General features: G+C 41.9%; 1 protein-coding gene across 7 annotated transcripts; it reads left to right on the top strand.

Moving 5' to 3' along the window:
- Nucleotides 1-2,586: 2,586 nt before the first annotated feature.
- vrk3 (VRK serine/threonine kinase 3) lies at nucleotides 2,587-12,791 on the top strand. 7 transcript variants are annotated; one of them, XM_061766166.1, is made up of 15 exons: nucleotides 2,587-2,708; nucleotides 3,643-3,848; nucleotides 4,387-4,500; nucleotides 5,228-5,332; nucleotides 7,028-7,180; nucleotides 7,695-7,832; nucleotides 7,925-7,980; nucleotides 9,130-9,196; nucleotides 10,634-10,715; nucleotides 10,811-10,907; nucleotides 10,980-11,072; nucleotides 11,151-11,283; nucleotides 11,430-11,547; nucleotides 12,317-12,375; nucleotides 12,444-12,791. In XM_061766166.1, the coding sequence occupies exons 2-15, from the start codon at nucleotides 3,644-3,646 to the stop codon at nucleotides 12,578-12,580; spliced, it is 1,557 nt and encodes a 518-aa protein (XP_061622150.1). In that variant the 5' UTR covers nucleotides 2,587-2,708; nucleotide 3,643; the 3' UTR covers nucleotides 12,581-12,791. The 7 variants fall into 7 exon arrangements, with proteins under 7 accessions (XP_061622150.1, XP_061622148.1, XP_061622146.1 ...); XM_061766164.1 differs by having other exon boundaries at nucleotides 7,638-7,832; XM_061766162.1 differs by having other exon boundaries at nucleotides 10,980-11,283.
- Nucleotides 12,792-12,971: the final 180 nt, after the last annotated feature.

The following is a 12,971-nucleotide window of genomic DNA, read 5'->3' as shown; positions in this document are numbered from 1 at the left end:
AAGTCTGCATTACTGCAGACACTGCACCGATCCGCCTGTTGATCCGCCTGTCGATCTCCCGTTCCATTCATTCCTCACTTGTGAACAAGACCCTAAGATATTTAAAGTGGAGGACTTGGGGCAGCATCTCATCCCTGACCCAGAGAGGGCACTCACCCTTTTCCGACTGAGGACCATGGTCTCAGATTTGTAGGTGCTGATTCTCATCCCAGCTGCTTCACACTCGGCTGTGAACCGCTCCAGAGAGAGTTGGTGATCACGGCTTGATGAAGCCAACAGAACCACATCATCTGCAAAAAGCAGAGTTGCAATACTGAGGCCACCAAACTGGACCCCCACTACAGCTCGGCTGCGCCTAGAAATTATGTTCATAAAAGTTATGAACAGAATCGATCACAAAGGGCAGCCTTGGCGGAGTCCAACCCTCACCGGAAACGGGTCCGACCTACTGCCGGCAATGCGGACCAAGCTCTGACACTGGTCGTACAGGGACCGACAGCCTGTATCAGGGGTTTCGCCACTCCATAATCCTGAAGCACCCCTCGCAGGACTCCCCGAGGGACACGGTTGAGCGTCTTCTCCAACTCCACAAAAGACATGTAGACTATTTGGGCGAACTCCCATGCACCCTCGAGGACCCTGCCGAGGGTGTAGAGCTGGTCCCCTGTTCCACGGCCAGGACGAAAACCACACTGCTCCTCCTGAATCTGAGATTTGACTTCCCGACGGGCCCTCCTCTCCAGCACCCCTGAATAGACCTTACCAGGAAGGCTGAGGAGTGTGATCCCCCTGTAGTTTTTAAAAAGGGGGACCACCACCCCAGTCTGCCAATCCAGAGGCACTGTCCCCAATGTCCACGCGATGTTGCAGAGGCGTGTCAACCAGGACAGCCCCACGACATCCAGAGCCTTTAGGAACTCCGGGCGAATCTCATCCAGCCCCTGGAGCCTTGCCACAGAGGAGCTTTTTAACCACCTCAGTGACCTCAACCCCGGAGATAGGAGAGCCCGCCTCAGAGACCCCAGACTCTGCTTCCTCATGCGAAGGCGTGCCGGTGGAATTGAGGAGGTCTTCGAAGTATTCTCCCCACTGACTCACAACGTCCCGAGTCAAGGTCAGTAGCGCCCCATCCCCCTATACACAGTGTTGATGGTGCACTGCTTCCACCTCCTGAGACGCCGGATGGTGGACCAGAATTTCCTCAAAGCCGTTCGGAAATCGCTCTCCTTGGCCTCACCGAACTCCTCCCACATCTGAGTTTTTGCCTCAGCAACCAGCAAAGCTGCATTCCGCTTGGCCAGCCGGTACCCATCAGCTGCCTCAGGAGTCCCACAGGCCAAAAAGGCCCGTTAGGACTCCTTCAGCTTTACAGCATCCTTCACCGCTGGTTTCCCCCAACGGGTTCGGGGATTGCCGCCACGACAGGCATCGACTACCTTCCGGCCACAGCTCCGGTCAGCCGGTCAGCAATGGAGGCGCGGAACATGGCCCACTTGGACTCGATGTCCCCCGCCTCCTCGGAGATGTGGGTGAAGTTCTACCGGAAGTGGGAGTTGAAACTCCTTCTGACAGGGGATTCTGCCAGACAAAATCCAGATTGACTGTTAAATACATGACTTTCAGGTGTATGGTTAAAGCTAAATATATGCTTAACATTGTTTTGTATTTTAAAAAAAATATTTTCTGCAGAACCTTTAAAAACCTTTTACATTATGAGAACCAATGCAACACTTATATGCATAGTTTGCATTTCAAATTATCCTCACTTCAAATGTATTTACTGTATTTAATGTAAGTACTGTGTACTTATCCTTATTAATGCATTAATTATATTCACGTGTGCAACAGTTTTTTTTTTAGGACTTATTTTTGAATTATTAAAGTAAGGAAATGCTTGTTTGGTCTAAATTATACACACACACAAATGAAGAAAGTATGCCATTGAACGAGGTATGAGGTGGACCACTTCCCCTTAGGCGTTCTGGACGATTCTGCATCGAGCGACCGCGTCAGGTCCTGAGGAAGAATCACTTTCCCAATGACACCTACCTGCGGTGCTTCATCTCATCTCTTTAATTGCACATTCATGGTGTTTTTGTTTTCAACATTGTACAGCACCACATTTCATTGTTAGTCCATTATGTGATCAATTTTGCCCATAGGTCATCATAATAAGAGGGATCCCTCCACGTGTGGTGCTTGCGTCAGGTTTCTTCTTTTCCCCCAAATGGGGTTTGGGGTGTTTCGATCAGGGGATGTCGCCGATCTTTTTTAATTGTGGGCCTGCATGTCAAGCTTTGAGACTCTGTTGTGATTAAGGGCTGTATAAATAAACTTGATTTAAATAAAATTCACAGAAGAAATGTCTTCTCTTTTAATTAATGAATTAAAAAGCATTAAACATACAATAATAATCCCTATTTTGTCCATACTGATTACACATTCAATAAATACAGTTTTATATTTTGGTCCTACTTGAATCTATCCATCTATCTATCTATGGCAGGCTTTCAACGGTCAAGTGCAGTTCTCTTATTGTCCTATAGGGGCAACATTTACTTTGCATGCTGTTAGTGGCCGCAATATGATTCCGGCGACGAAGAAGTACATAAACACAAACATCCTTATAATGGAGGGAGGATTGGAAAGGTCTAACAGTCCGACTTGATATCGTTGACAACGTCTGGTTTCATATTTTCAAGTTATAGGTACAAACCTTTTTTTTCCTACTACACGCTAACTACGCGCTTATCTGCAACACATTTAGGAGTCAGGCGGTTATATCTGTTCTAATAGCTCACTTAGCTACTAAATGTTCACAGCGACGGACACAGACACTAGCCAGTGGATGTATTACATTCGTCTGCATTATTTGTTGCCGTTTCAAGCAGTTTGTCCTATTTTGTACTATTGGTTAATTGGCCTTTTACGGCAGCCGAAGTTGTCAATCGTGTTGATGCTTTTGCTAAGTGCCCTAGCGATACTTACATTGAACTTTTAATGTAGACCACAGATAAACACACACATCAAAATATAATTAAAAAAAACAGTTTTTAAATTTTTTAAAATTATTTTTGTTGCTGACTTCCATGACAGTTCTTAGTACATACAGAGGGAATCCATGTAATAACTAACAAATCAATGTGTTAGCTAAACTGGGTTTACAATAATGTCTTAGATATAAAGTATCTTAAAATTTTGGGAAATATTTGATTATATATTTTAATGGTACAATACTGAAGAAATGACAATTTAGTTCAATATAAAGTAGTCAGTGTAAATCTTGTAAATTAATTTTACTAGCTCATCACACAGCTACTGAAGTCTAAACTGCTGGCAACAGAAGTGAGTGAAAATGGCCAATCTGTGCTTTTTCCTTCCCGGTTTCATGTGACACAGAAGTGTTACAAGGTCTCACGAATGTTAACCTTAAGCTGGATATCAATTATATTGAATACATGCTCTAATGGCTTTCCATTCACATACTCTCCTGTCGAATTAGATAGGAAAGCTGTAGTAACATGATATTTACCAGTTCATTCACTACAATCTGATAGTGATGTCTTATTTATCTGTGTTCATATTTAGCCTCAGAGGCACTACATTGTGTGCTTGTGTCTCCATGTATACTTTCTCTTGCAGAATGACTTTCCGTTTCTGCCCTCAGTGCGGCACAAAGCTGCAGTCCGGTTTTAAATTCTGTCCTTCGTGTGGGGAGAAAATTCCTTGTGCCACCGATGCATCTGCACTTGAGGTCATCGCACCGTCTCCAAATTTCTCTCCCCCTAAAGGGGATGAAGCCATTAAAGCAAGTCAAGCTTCCAGCATGTGTCATGAAGCCACAGACTGTAAGATTATATTTTGAAAATACATAACATTAGGGGCGGCATGGTGTACGACTGGTTAGAGCGTCTGCCTCACAGTTCTGCGGACCGGGGTTCAATCCCCAGCCCCGCCTGTGTGGAGTTTGCATGTTCTACCCGTGCCTGCGTGGGTTTTCTCCAGGCACTCCGGTTTCCTCCCACATCCCAAAAACATGCATGGTAGGTTAATTGACAACTCTAAATTGCCCGTAGGTGTGAATGTGAGTGTGAATGGTTGTTTGTTTGTATGTGCCCTGCGATTGGCTGGCAACTAGTTCCGGGTGTACCCCGCCTCCTGCCCGATGATAGCTGGGATGGGCTCCAGCAGGCCCCCGACCCTAGTGAGGAGAAGCGACTCAGAAAATGGATGGATGGATGGATGGATAACATTAGGTACATTTGCACACTCTAATATGATCCAAGACAAGACCTTTATCAAAACCTTTGCCTTGTCAAAGATCAAATGGTTACCTTTAGCGGGGCAATTTATTGCAAACCTATCAACTTTCTTCTTCTTCTACAGTGCATGGAAGTTTAGTTTCTCCTCGTCCCGCTCTGCGGAAAACTCGTAACTCCCTTCGGGTGGAGAGGGAAGTCAAATTAAACATCAAAGAAGATCCTCCTCCTGTGACACAAGGTACCCTAATGACCTAGTTATTATGTTATTTCTTCTTTATTTGTTTCCATATGCTTATGTATCACTAGCTCGCCAAACCTTATTGATATCCTGCACTGTCATTTCTAGTTTTGCGCACACAGACACGCATGCGGCCAACAGAGGGAGGGTCCCCCCTTCACTAACTCTGATTGGTTTAGAGACCTCGATTGGTTTCATGTGTCAGCTTTCAAGATAATTTTTTCTTCTTCCTTAATTAGTTCCACTCTACAGCACTGTCTCGTCCAAAAAAATAAAAAATCATACGTCGGATTTCCAGCACCACGCTGGAGTCAATTTTTTTAATCAATCTTAAATTGTGCAGATTTAACTAATGAAGTGTCTACGCATTAGATGTTAAAACACAGGCTCTGAAGTATTCATCATTTTGTTGGCCTAAAAGCATAGTTGCCTCAGTCATATTTAAAACGTTTCGAAAAATGAGCAAAAACACAACAGATTCAACAAACAGGAAGAGTCCAGTTGCCTGGATTGAACCTTTGCGGATTGCCATTACCTGGATGACTGAGAATCTACACGGACATCATTTTGTTTTTTATAATGCACATTGGTATTTTCTATTGATAATGTGACTGCATGTAAAAAATGACTGAGGTTTTTAGGCAACAATTTAACATATATCCAGATAATTCAAATCATGATTTTCATTGGTGTTTTTTTAATTTATTTATTATTATTTTTTATATAGGTAACAATGTGTCTTCTTCACCAAAGCAAACTCCAGTCAAACGTATAAAGAAGGCGGCAACTGATGAGGCCTCTCGCCCACCCCTCTTAAAATCCCCCAGATCTGGTAAGCTTGTAGAAAAACAACAACAACAGCCAGTAATCCATTTTCTACAGTGCTTTTTGTCATTAGCATCGCGGATGTGCTGGAGCCTGTCCCATTTGACTTTAGCTGGCAGGGTACTGATCGCCAGCCAATCGCAGGGCACATATAGACAAACAGCCATTCACACTCACATTCACACCTGAGGACGATTAAGAGTCTTCAATGAGCCCAACGTGTGTTTTTGGAATGTTGGAGGAAGCCAGGGTACCCAGAGAAAACCCAGAGACTCCACCAACTCCACACACAAAGGCCGGAGCCTATATTTGATTCCAAAATAATGCAGCATACTATGAAGACAGTGAAAGGTGCGGGGGCACTTCATCATCAAGCCAACAATTATACTGTACACTCATGGAAAACAATATTTGACCACCCTTGGTTCTTCAATTTCTTGTTCATTTTAATGCCTGGTACCACAAAAGTATGTAACATGAAGAACACAATGAAAATGACAAAAATTCAGCTGATTCCATAATGCTTTGTCCTTTTTGACATGCTTAAGTTTAATTGTATTCCCAGTAATTTTGGTTATTGTAAAATACAAAAATTAAAATGGCTAGAAATTAGCTCTTAAACCCTTTTGAGCAATTTTTTTGTCATCATTATATTTGTCTGAACAAATGTACCTTTAGTTGAACCGGCATTAATAATTAAGGAACAACGGTGGTGTAATAATTTTGTTTTCCATTACTGTACTTGTCAATGAGTGTGAGCATCTGTGCATGTGGCGCGTGCAAGGGACACATCACCAAACACAACACTATGACAGGGCAAAATCTGAACAGCTTGCTCACAGGCACAAACACACAGCTCACAAACAATTCACTACTCACTTGATGGGTGAGCAGGCCCCCCAGAGACACTACTCCAGTGGTGCCTTGACCTATGAGTGTAATTTGTTCTGCGACCATGCTTTAACCCAAAACACACGTGGCATCTCTAATCATCTTTCCTCATAGAAATGAATACAAATTCCATTAATCCGTTCCAGCCCCAGAAAAAAACACAAAAAAAAATATTTGTAGGGTGTTTTTAGTCCTACACAATATTGTACTTACAAAAAACATAGAGTAATGACATAATTGAATAGAACATAAATAATTAAACAGTGTGTGCATCATGCTTTCATGATTGGCCAGCAGGGGGCAGTATAATACAGACAATAAAGAAGAGTTTCACAACTAAGCGACTCAGCTGCAGTAATCGTGGTCGTTTTTCGCAGAAGATGAAGAATATATGCCTGTTATCATTGTTATTTTGTCTGTCTACATGTGTTGCTGCGATGCCTGTGTTCAAATATCCATTACCGGAACATCAATGCTAGTTTTGTTAGCCCCTCTATGGGCCCTTTCGTAAGTTGTGTGGTGTGGTTAAATTCTCTGTAATTCTCTTCGTGTAATGGTTAAACTTCAACTAGGAATAGCAATAAACAGCTAGAACTATACAGTTGGCCTCTTTTTTGAAGAACTGTTCACTATCTGCTGCTTGAAGTTCACTGCCACCACCAAGTCCTAACTCAAAATTTTGCTCACAACTCAAGACACAAAAAACTTAATGTTGAGTCACTTGTAAGTCAAGGTGCTACTGTATTTGTATACCAACCGTTAAAAAAAATCTCCAGCAATGATGTCTCTCATCCATCAACGTTATCTACAGGAAGGGGCAAAGGTACGCTCTTGCAGCCTGTGGACGAAGGAGAGAAAATGACAGATGAAACAATGAGGAGCGCAGAGGAATCCACTGTGGACAGCTCGCCTCGGACTGTCTTCTCTTCTCTTTCCTCGCCAGCCTCCAAATCTCCTTTCAAAGGTGAGCAAAACACTCGCAACGACCACAACATTAGGTACAGATTCACAATTCAGTGACACCCAAGACAGCAGCTGTGGCAACAACAAAAATGGGATAATTCCAAATAAGAAACAAGAATCTTTGGTCTAGCTCTTGATTTTTCTTAATGTGCAATGTACATATAACTTTATGTATGCGTGAGCTGAATGGTAGTTCCTGTTTTGTTTTGTTTTGTTTTGTTTTTTACCTAAAATGGTCATCGCTACCGCACTAATGCTAATCGCGATTGCTAACCATTCAGCATTTTGCTGTCTCAAATTCTATACACCAAATTTATACCATACACTCAGTACCAATATATGCAGTTTAAGGATTGAAGTCCATCCCTCATAAATAAGAATACAATGCATTTTAGTAGTAAAAAAATAAATAAATAATCGGGTGGGGGGGCGATGATTATTCAATCAATAATCAATAGGAGAATTGATTATAAAAAGATTCAATAGTCAGAGCCCTAGTGTGAATGAATGTGCAGCCAGAGGACAAAGCAAGGCGAAGAAGGTGCCCGCCGTGGAGCGGCTAGAGGACGGCAAGGAGCTGACGGACACGACGGGTAGAAAGTGGACATTGGTCAAGCTGCTCAGTCAGAGCCTGACAGAGCTCGTGTATGAAGGTGATGTTTCATGTGTGACATCAATGAGTAAATGAAACCCCAATTCCAGCGTCTATATTAACATGTACTGTAAATTCTTTTTTTGTTCCTAGTTGTGCACAAAGGGTCATGGTCCTCCTCGAAGGAATCTGCTTATATCCTTAAGATGGTGAGTGTAATACAGCCGACCCCCACTCTTCATGGGGGATAGGGTCCGGTTCGGACCTCAAATAGCGAAAATCTACAGATAATTGATGCCCATTACAATTGCATTGGGGAAAAAAATATCGATATATTTTTTCAACCCCAGCATTCTTGAATAAATGAGGATAAACTGCCAATAAGCATTTTGGGGCTTGATTCTCCCCCAAAAAGAAAAAAGAAAAACAAAATAGAAATAAAAAAATGGAAATAATCTGCGGCTAATTCAATCCACCGGTGCCGAACCCCGGTATACGGGGTGTCCACTCTATTTAGTTCTCATCTGAACAATCGTGGTAAAAATGCAGTCGGCGACTACCCAGCGCGCACTTGGCGATTGACTCTCGCACGCATGATCAACTCTGCAACGGAAAAACTGCGACCCGCAGTGTTCCTATCTGGAAACAACGTTTTGGGGTGATTGTCATTTTTTGAAATTGAAGCACTAACCACGTGGTGTGACTGTCGAGGAAGAAGCGGATTGCCCTGGCCCCTCTAGAATCAGAATCAGAACCATCTTTTTTTGTCAAGTATGTCAAAACACACACAAGGAATTTGTCTACGGTGGTTGGAGCTGCTCTAGTACGACAAGACACAGTCAATTGACAGACAATACTTTTTGAGACATAAAAACTGTACAGTGGTACCTTGAGATGCAAATGACCCGACTTTCGAGTTTTTCAAGGTACGAGCTGTCGTATCTCACTTCACAACAGGCAGCAGTTTGGAAGATAGTGAACAATTCAAGCTGTTTATTGCCACTCCCAGTTGACGTTGAGTGTCAAACTAAACATAAAGCAATGAGAATTACATATTTAGAACAAACACAACACTTTAAGTGCTCTTAGCTTAATGCTAACAAACAATGCAAAAAGGCACAGACGGGCTAAGGAATAGTATTAATAGAATTAGTGTTGCGGTGTTATAAGTTTTAAACAACTGATATTTGAATACAAATGGTGGCGCAAACGTATATTTTTGAGAATGCCTCCCCCCTCTCATGTTGCTAACTAAGATTTTTTTAAAAAATGGGTGGCTGTGTATGTGACGTAGTACAGTTCTATAACCGCAATAATATTTATCTGGTTCAATGAATAGGTGCACATTTGAATTGCAGGGTGCTGAACGTGGGAGAATCTACAAGGAGCAGAACTTTCTGCAGAGGGCTGCAAAGCCTTTATCTGGTGAGCATTTAATCTGCTAATTCCAAAACAAAGTCTATTTGACAAGTGTAAAATACAGAAGCATACAGTATTGCCAAAGGTGGGTAATAATGAAGCCACCACATTTACTCCGTAACATTTACTGAAGTCATTTTTGGGATGAATTGTGTTTGTCACAATAGATTTAATACAGCATACCTTTTACTTATGATTTAATAGATTATTACAAATAAAAGTAGTGAAACAAAAATACAAAAAAAATGGATTACATTTATTATTGCTTCTGCAATTTATATGTTTTGGTTTGTCAGGGAGATTTCTGCCTTGGGCACTGACACGTGAGTCTGTTTCACCAATCCAACAGAACTACTAGGGACGTTTGACTCCATCTGACCAATCAAATGGAGCCAGGCAGGCTTACAACGTCTATGCGGCGGCACACAAGAGCAAAGTTTTTAAAATGAAACCTGGTAAAAGCACCAGAGAGAGGAACGGCTAATGTGCTGTTTCATGAGTTTAAACAAAGAAAGTTAATGAAAGAGTTCTGGCAGAATGTGCCTTAATTTTGGCTCTTTTGTCAAGATTCAATTTTATTGTTTCAGATATTGTAGGGCAATATCTGAATGTGCACCGTCTTATTTTATGTTTTTGTCTAGTTGACGTTCATGCATTGAATAAGAAAATAAATCAGACGTTAGTCAGGAGTTACTCTTGAGTAGTTATTTTTTCACTAAATACTTATTTGGAGGACTAGTTTTAATTTTCACATGAGCCATTATTCTAAAGTAACAGTACTCTTACTTGAGTGCAGTTTGTGGCTCCTCTGCCCACCTCTGAGTATAGCAAATAAAAGTCAAATACAATTTGTACCTAAATAAATGTTTAAAAACAAACTTCTTCAAGATTCAATGGAAATGTATTGTACTTCAGTTAAATACAACGGAACTGTACTTAAATAAATGTAGGCATGCTGTACATCACGTCAAACTGGTGGCCAGATCCGGCCCGCCACGTTATTTTATGTGGCCCGCGAGAGAGTGCATCAACTTTGTGTTTCTTGCTAAAATACCAAATTCCAAATTGTCTCCACTTTTAAAAATATTGAGATATTGCAAGCATTTTTTGTCATCACCCCCACTTTTAAAATAAAATTGATTCATACTGTAGTTGAACAGTTTTTACTGGCTTTTGATTTCAAACGTAATTATCCATTAACTTGTGTATATGTAATAATGTGAGGCAATCATATATTCATATGGGTTTGCAGCCATAATGGCCCTCCAAGTGGTACCGTAACTGCGATGTGGCCTGTGACAAAAATTAGTTTGACACCCCTGCTGTACATTATTAAAAGTATAAACATTTACTGAAGTTTCTCAATCACCGTGTTACAGTGTTTTATTTAAGATTGTGTGTCGTATCCCATCATGGTATAACGCTTCCGCCGCATCTTCGTAGTGGCCAAGTGGATCAAGCAGCATGACTTGGACTTCCTCGGAATTCCTTCCTGTGTTGGCTTCGGTCACACAGATTCTTACAGGTGCAGAAATGAACTTTTGAACATTTATTAGTTACCATCCTTTTCCCCCAGCATTAACTTCACAGAGTGCAGCCAACGATTTTGTCGATTTTTAGGTTCTTGGTTTTTCCCGCCATGGGTCAGTCCCTCCAGTCCGTCATGGACAACAATCTTCTTCCCGAGAAGACGGTTCTTCATCTTGCCTGCAGAATAGTGAGCCAGCGTCCTTGCCCGTTTATGTCTCGCTCTCGTGACGCTTTTAGCCGACACGTTGTCCCCTTGCAGCTGGACGTGCTGCACTACATCCATTCCAACGAGTACGTTCACGCCGACATCAACGGCGAAAACATCTCCATCCAAGCGGGACGCCCCACACAGGTCGGGAGGGCTCACGCTGACACGTGGGGCCTGCGTGGGTTCGATGTGGATTCTCACTGTGTGTCTGTGTGTGTTGAGGTATATTTGGTAGGATACTACCACGCCTCCCGCTACTGTCCCAGCGGACGCCACGTGGGGTATCGCCAAGGCATCCAAGAGCCGCACGAAGGGTCACTAGAGTTCATCAGCGTGGATTCTCATAAAGGAGCAGGTGAGTTCAACTCTTAGGATTCTCCCCCATAGGAGGGAGAGGTGCACCACTGGAAAATGGAATAAAACCACCTAAAAAAAATTAAAACCATTGCTGTAAAACAAGAATCGTCAGCCGGTATAAGGTTTTAACGCGTGCTCTTTCAGCCCCGTCGCGACGTAGTGACCTGCAGTCTCTTGGCTACTGCATGCTGCAGTGGCACACGGGGGCGCTGCCATGGAGCGGCCTCACTGATCCCGACCAGGTGGCTGACCTCAAACAGAGGTGACAGTTTTCCAACATTAGTTTAAAAGATTTTTTTTTTTTTAAAGGGGAAGTAAAACTAAAATAACGCGGTTGCACAAGTGTGTACACTTATAATTGGGATATCATATGGCTGTATTCACTATTAACCAATCACGTTAAAACTCGTGTTAAATATGAGTCAACACACACCTGCCACCATTTAAAGTTTCTCTGGTTAACACACAATAACATTCAGAGGCTGTAGTAGGCTTAGCCTATCATGGTATTTACTTTCTAGTGGAAGCCTGAAGGTTTTGTGCTAACGCTTAACTGCTTTTTCAGATTTTTCATTATTCCTTCCTCCGTGTCTATGGCCCCAATTCCAGCTGAATAAAAACAACCTTAAAAAATGTTGCTGTCACCACCGTACTTCACTGTAGGTATGATGTATGATATGAGGCCCTTTAAAGTTCAAAATAGCAAAATTTAAAATAGTCGGTGTGGTTAGCACAAAATCTTCAGGCTTCTGCGAGAAAGCAAAAATAAAATGTCAGGAAAAGCCTCATAGAACACCAGAACTTCGTTGTTAATCAGAGGCACTTGAAATGATGGCAGGTGTGTGCTCATGCCAATTTTAACATGTTAAATCCCACTTATAAGAGGGTGTGCACACTCAGTTGTTTATTTTGTACTTCTCTCAAAATATTTGTTTTTCAATTGAGTTATACAGCTTATAGGTCACGCCAGTACTGCAGTTACTGTGTGCATTCTCTCATCAAATGCATTCCATGTTATGTTATTATTTTAGGTACATGGACGACATTCCGGCACTGTTGAGTCACTGCTTCGGGAGGAATAAAGTTTCCAGTAAGTAAATTTTTTGAACCATCACAAGTAAGCGATTGAAGATGAAAGGGTTTTGTTGTTGTTCTTAGGTGCAATTCAGAGCTATGTGACCACGGTGGCGGATCTGCAGTACACAGAGCAGCCGGACTACCCCGAACTGAAAGCCAGGCTCGCCATAGCTTTGTCGCACCTGGGAGGATCAGTGGAAAAAACCCTCAGCTTTTAGCAAAGGACATTAATTGAAAATATTTCACTGACTTGGTATAATGACTTCACAGGTAAAGTGTTCTAAACCTCACTTCAATGTGTATTTTTATAGCGTTTATTGACACTGCTGTTGAAAGGAATTGTGAACTAGTGGCAGGATTGTGTGACTTTGAAATTGCACCTCTCTCATCTTGATGTTTGCTTATCTAGGAATAAATTAGTACATGCTTCTGTGTTCATGTGTGATATTCAATTTGAAATAGATGTGTGCACTAGACATGTTAGGTTAATCGACTTATTTGATTTGCGCTTCCTGTGTTTTCTTTCACAGAATTTGATTAATTTTTGAATTATGATGTTCATGCCCTTCACAGGTTGCACACATTCACATTTTATGCACTGGTTTTATT

Source organism: Phyllopteryx taeniolatus, chromosome 2 (assembly GCF_024500385.1).
Source record: "Phyllopteryx taeniolatus isolate TA_2022b chromosome 2, UOR_Ptae_1.2, whole genome shotgun sequence".
NCBI classification, from domain to species: Eukaryota; Metazoa; Chordata; class Actinopteri; order Syngnathiformes; family Syngnathidae; genus Phyllopteryx; species Phyllopteryx taeniolatus.
The sequence above is the reverse complement of the archived record's forward strand: the minus strand, read 5'-3'. Positions and strand labels throughout refer to the sequence as shown.

Coding starts and splice junctions, on each gene's coding strand:
- vrk3 (XM_061766161.1), top strand. CDS start 3,644: ATGACTTTCCGTTTCTGCCCTCAGTGCGGCACAAAGCTGCAGTCCGGT. Junction 4,501..5,227: donor TCCTCCTCCTGTGACACAAG/GTACCCTAATGA, acceptor TTTTTTATATAG/GTAACAATGTGTCTTCTTCA. Junction 9,197..10,633: donor GGCTGCAAAGCCTTTATCTG/GTGAGCATTTAA, acceptor GCATCTTCGTAG/TGGCCAAGTGGATCAAGCAG.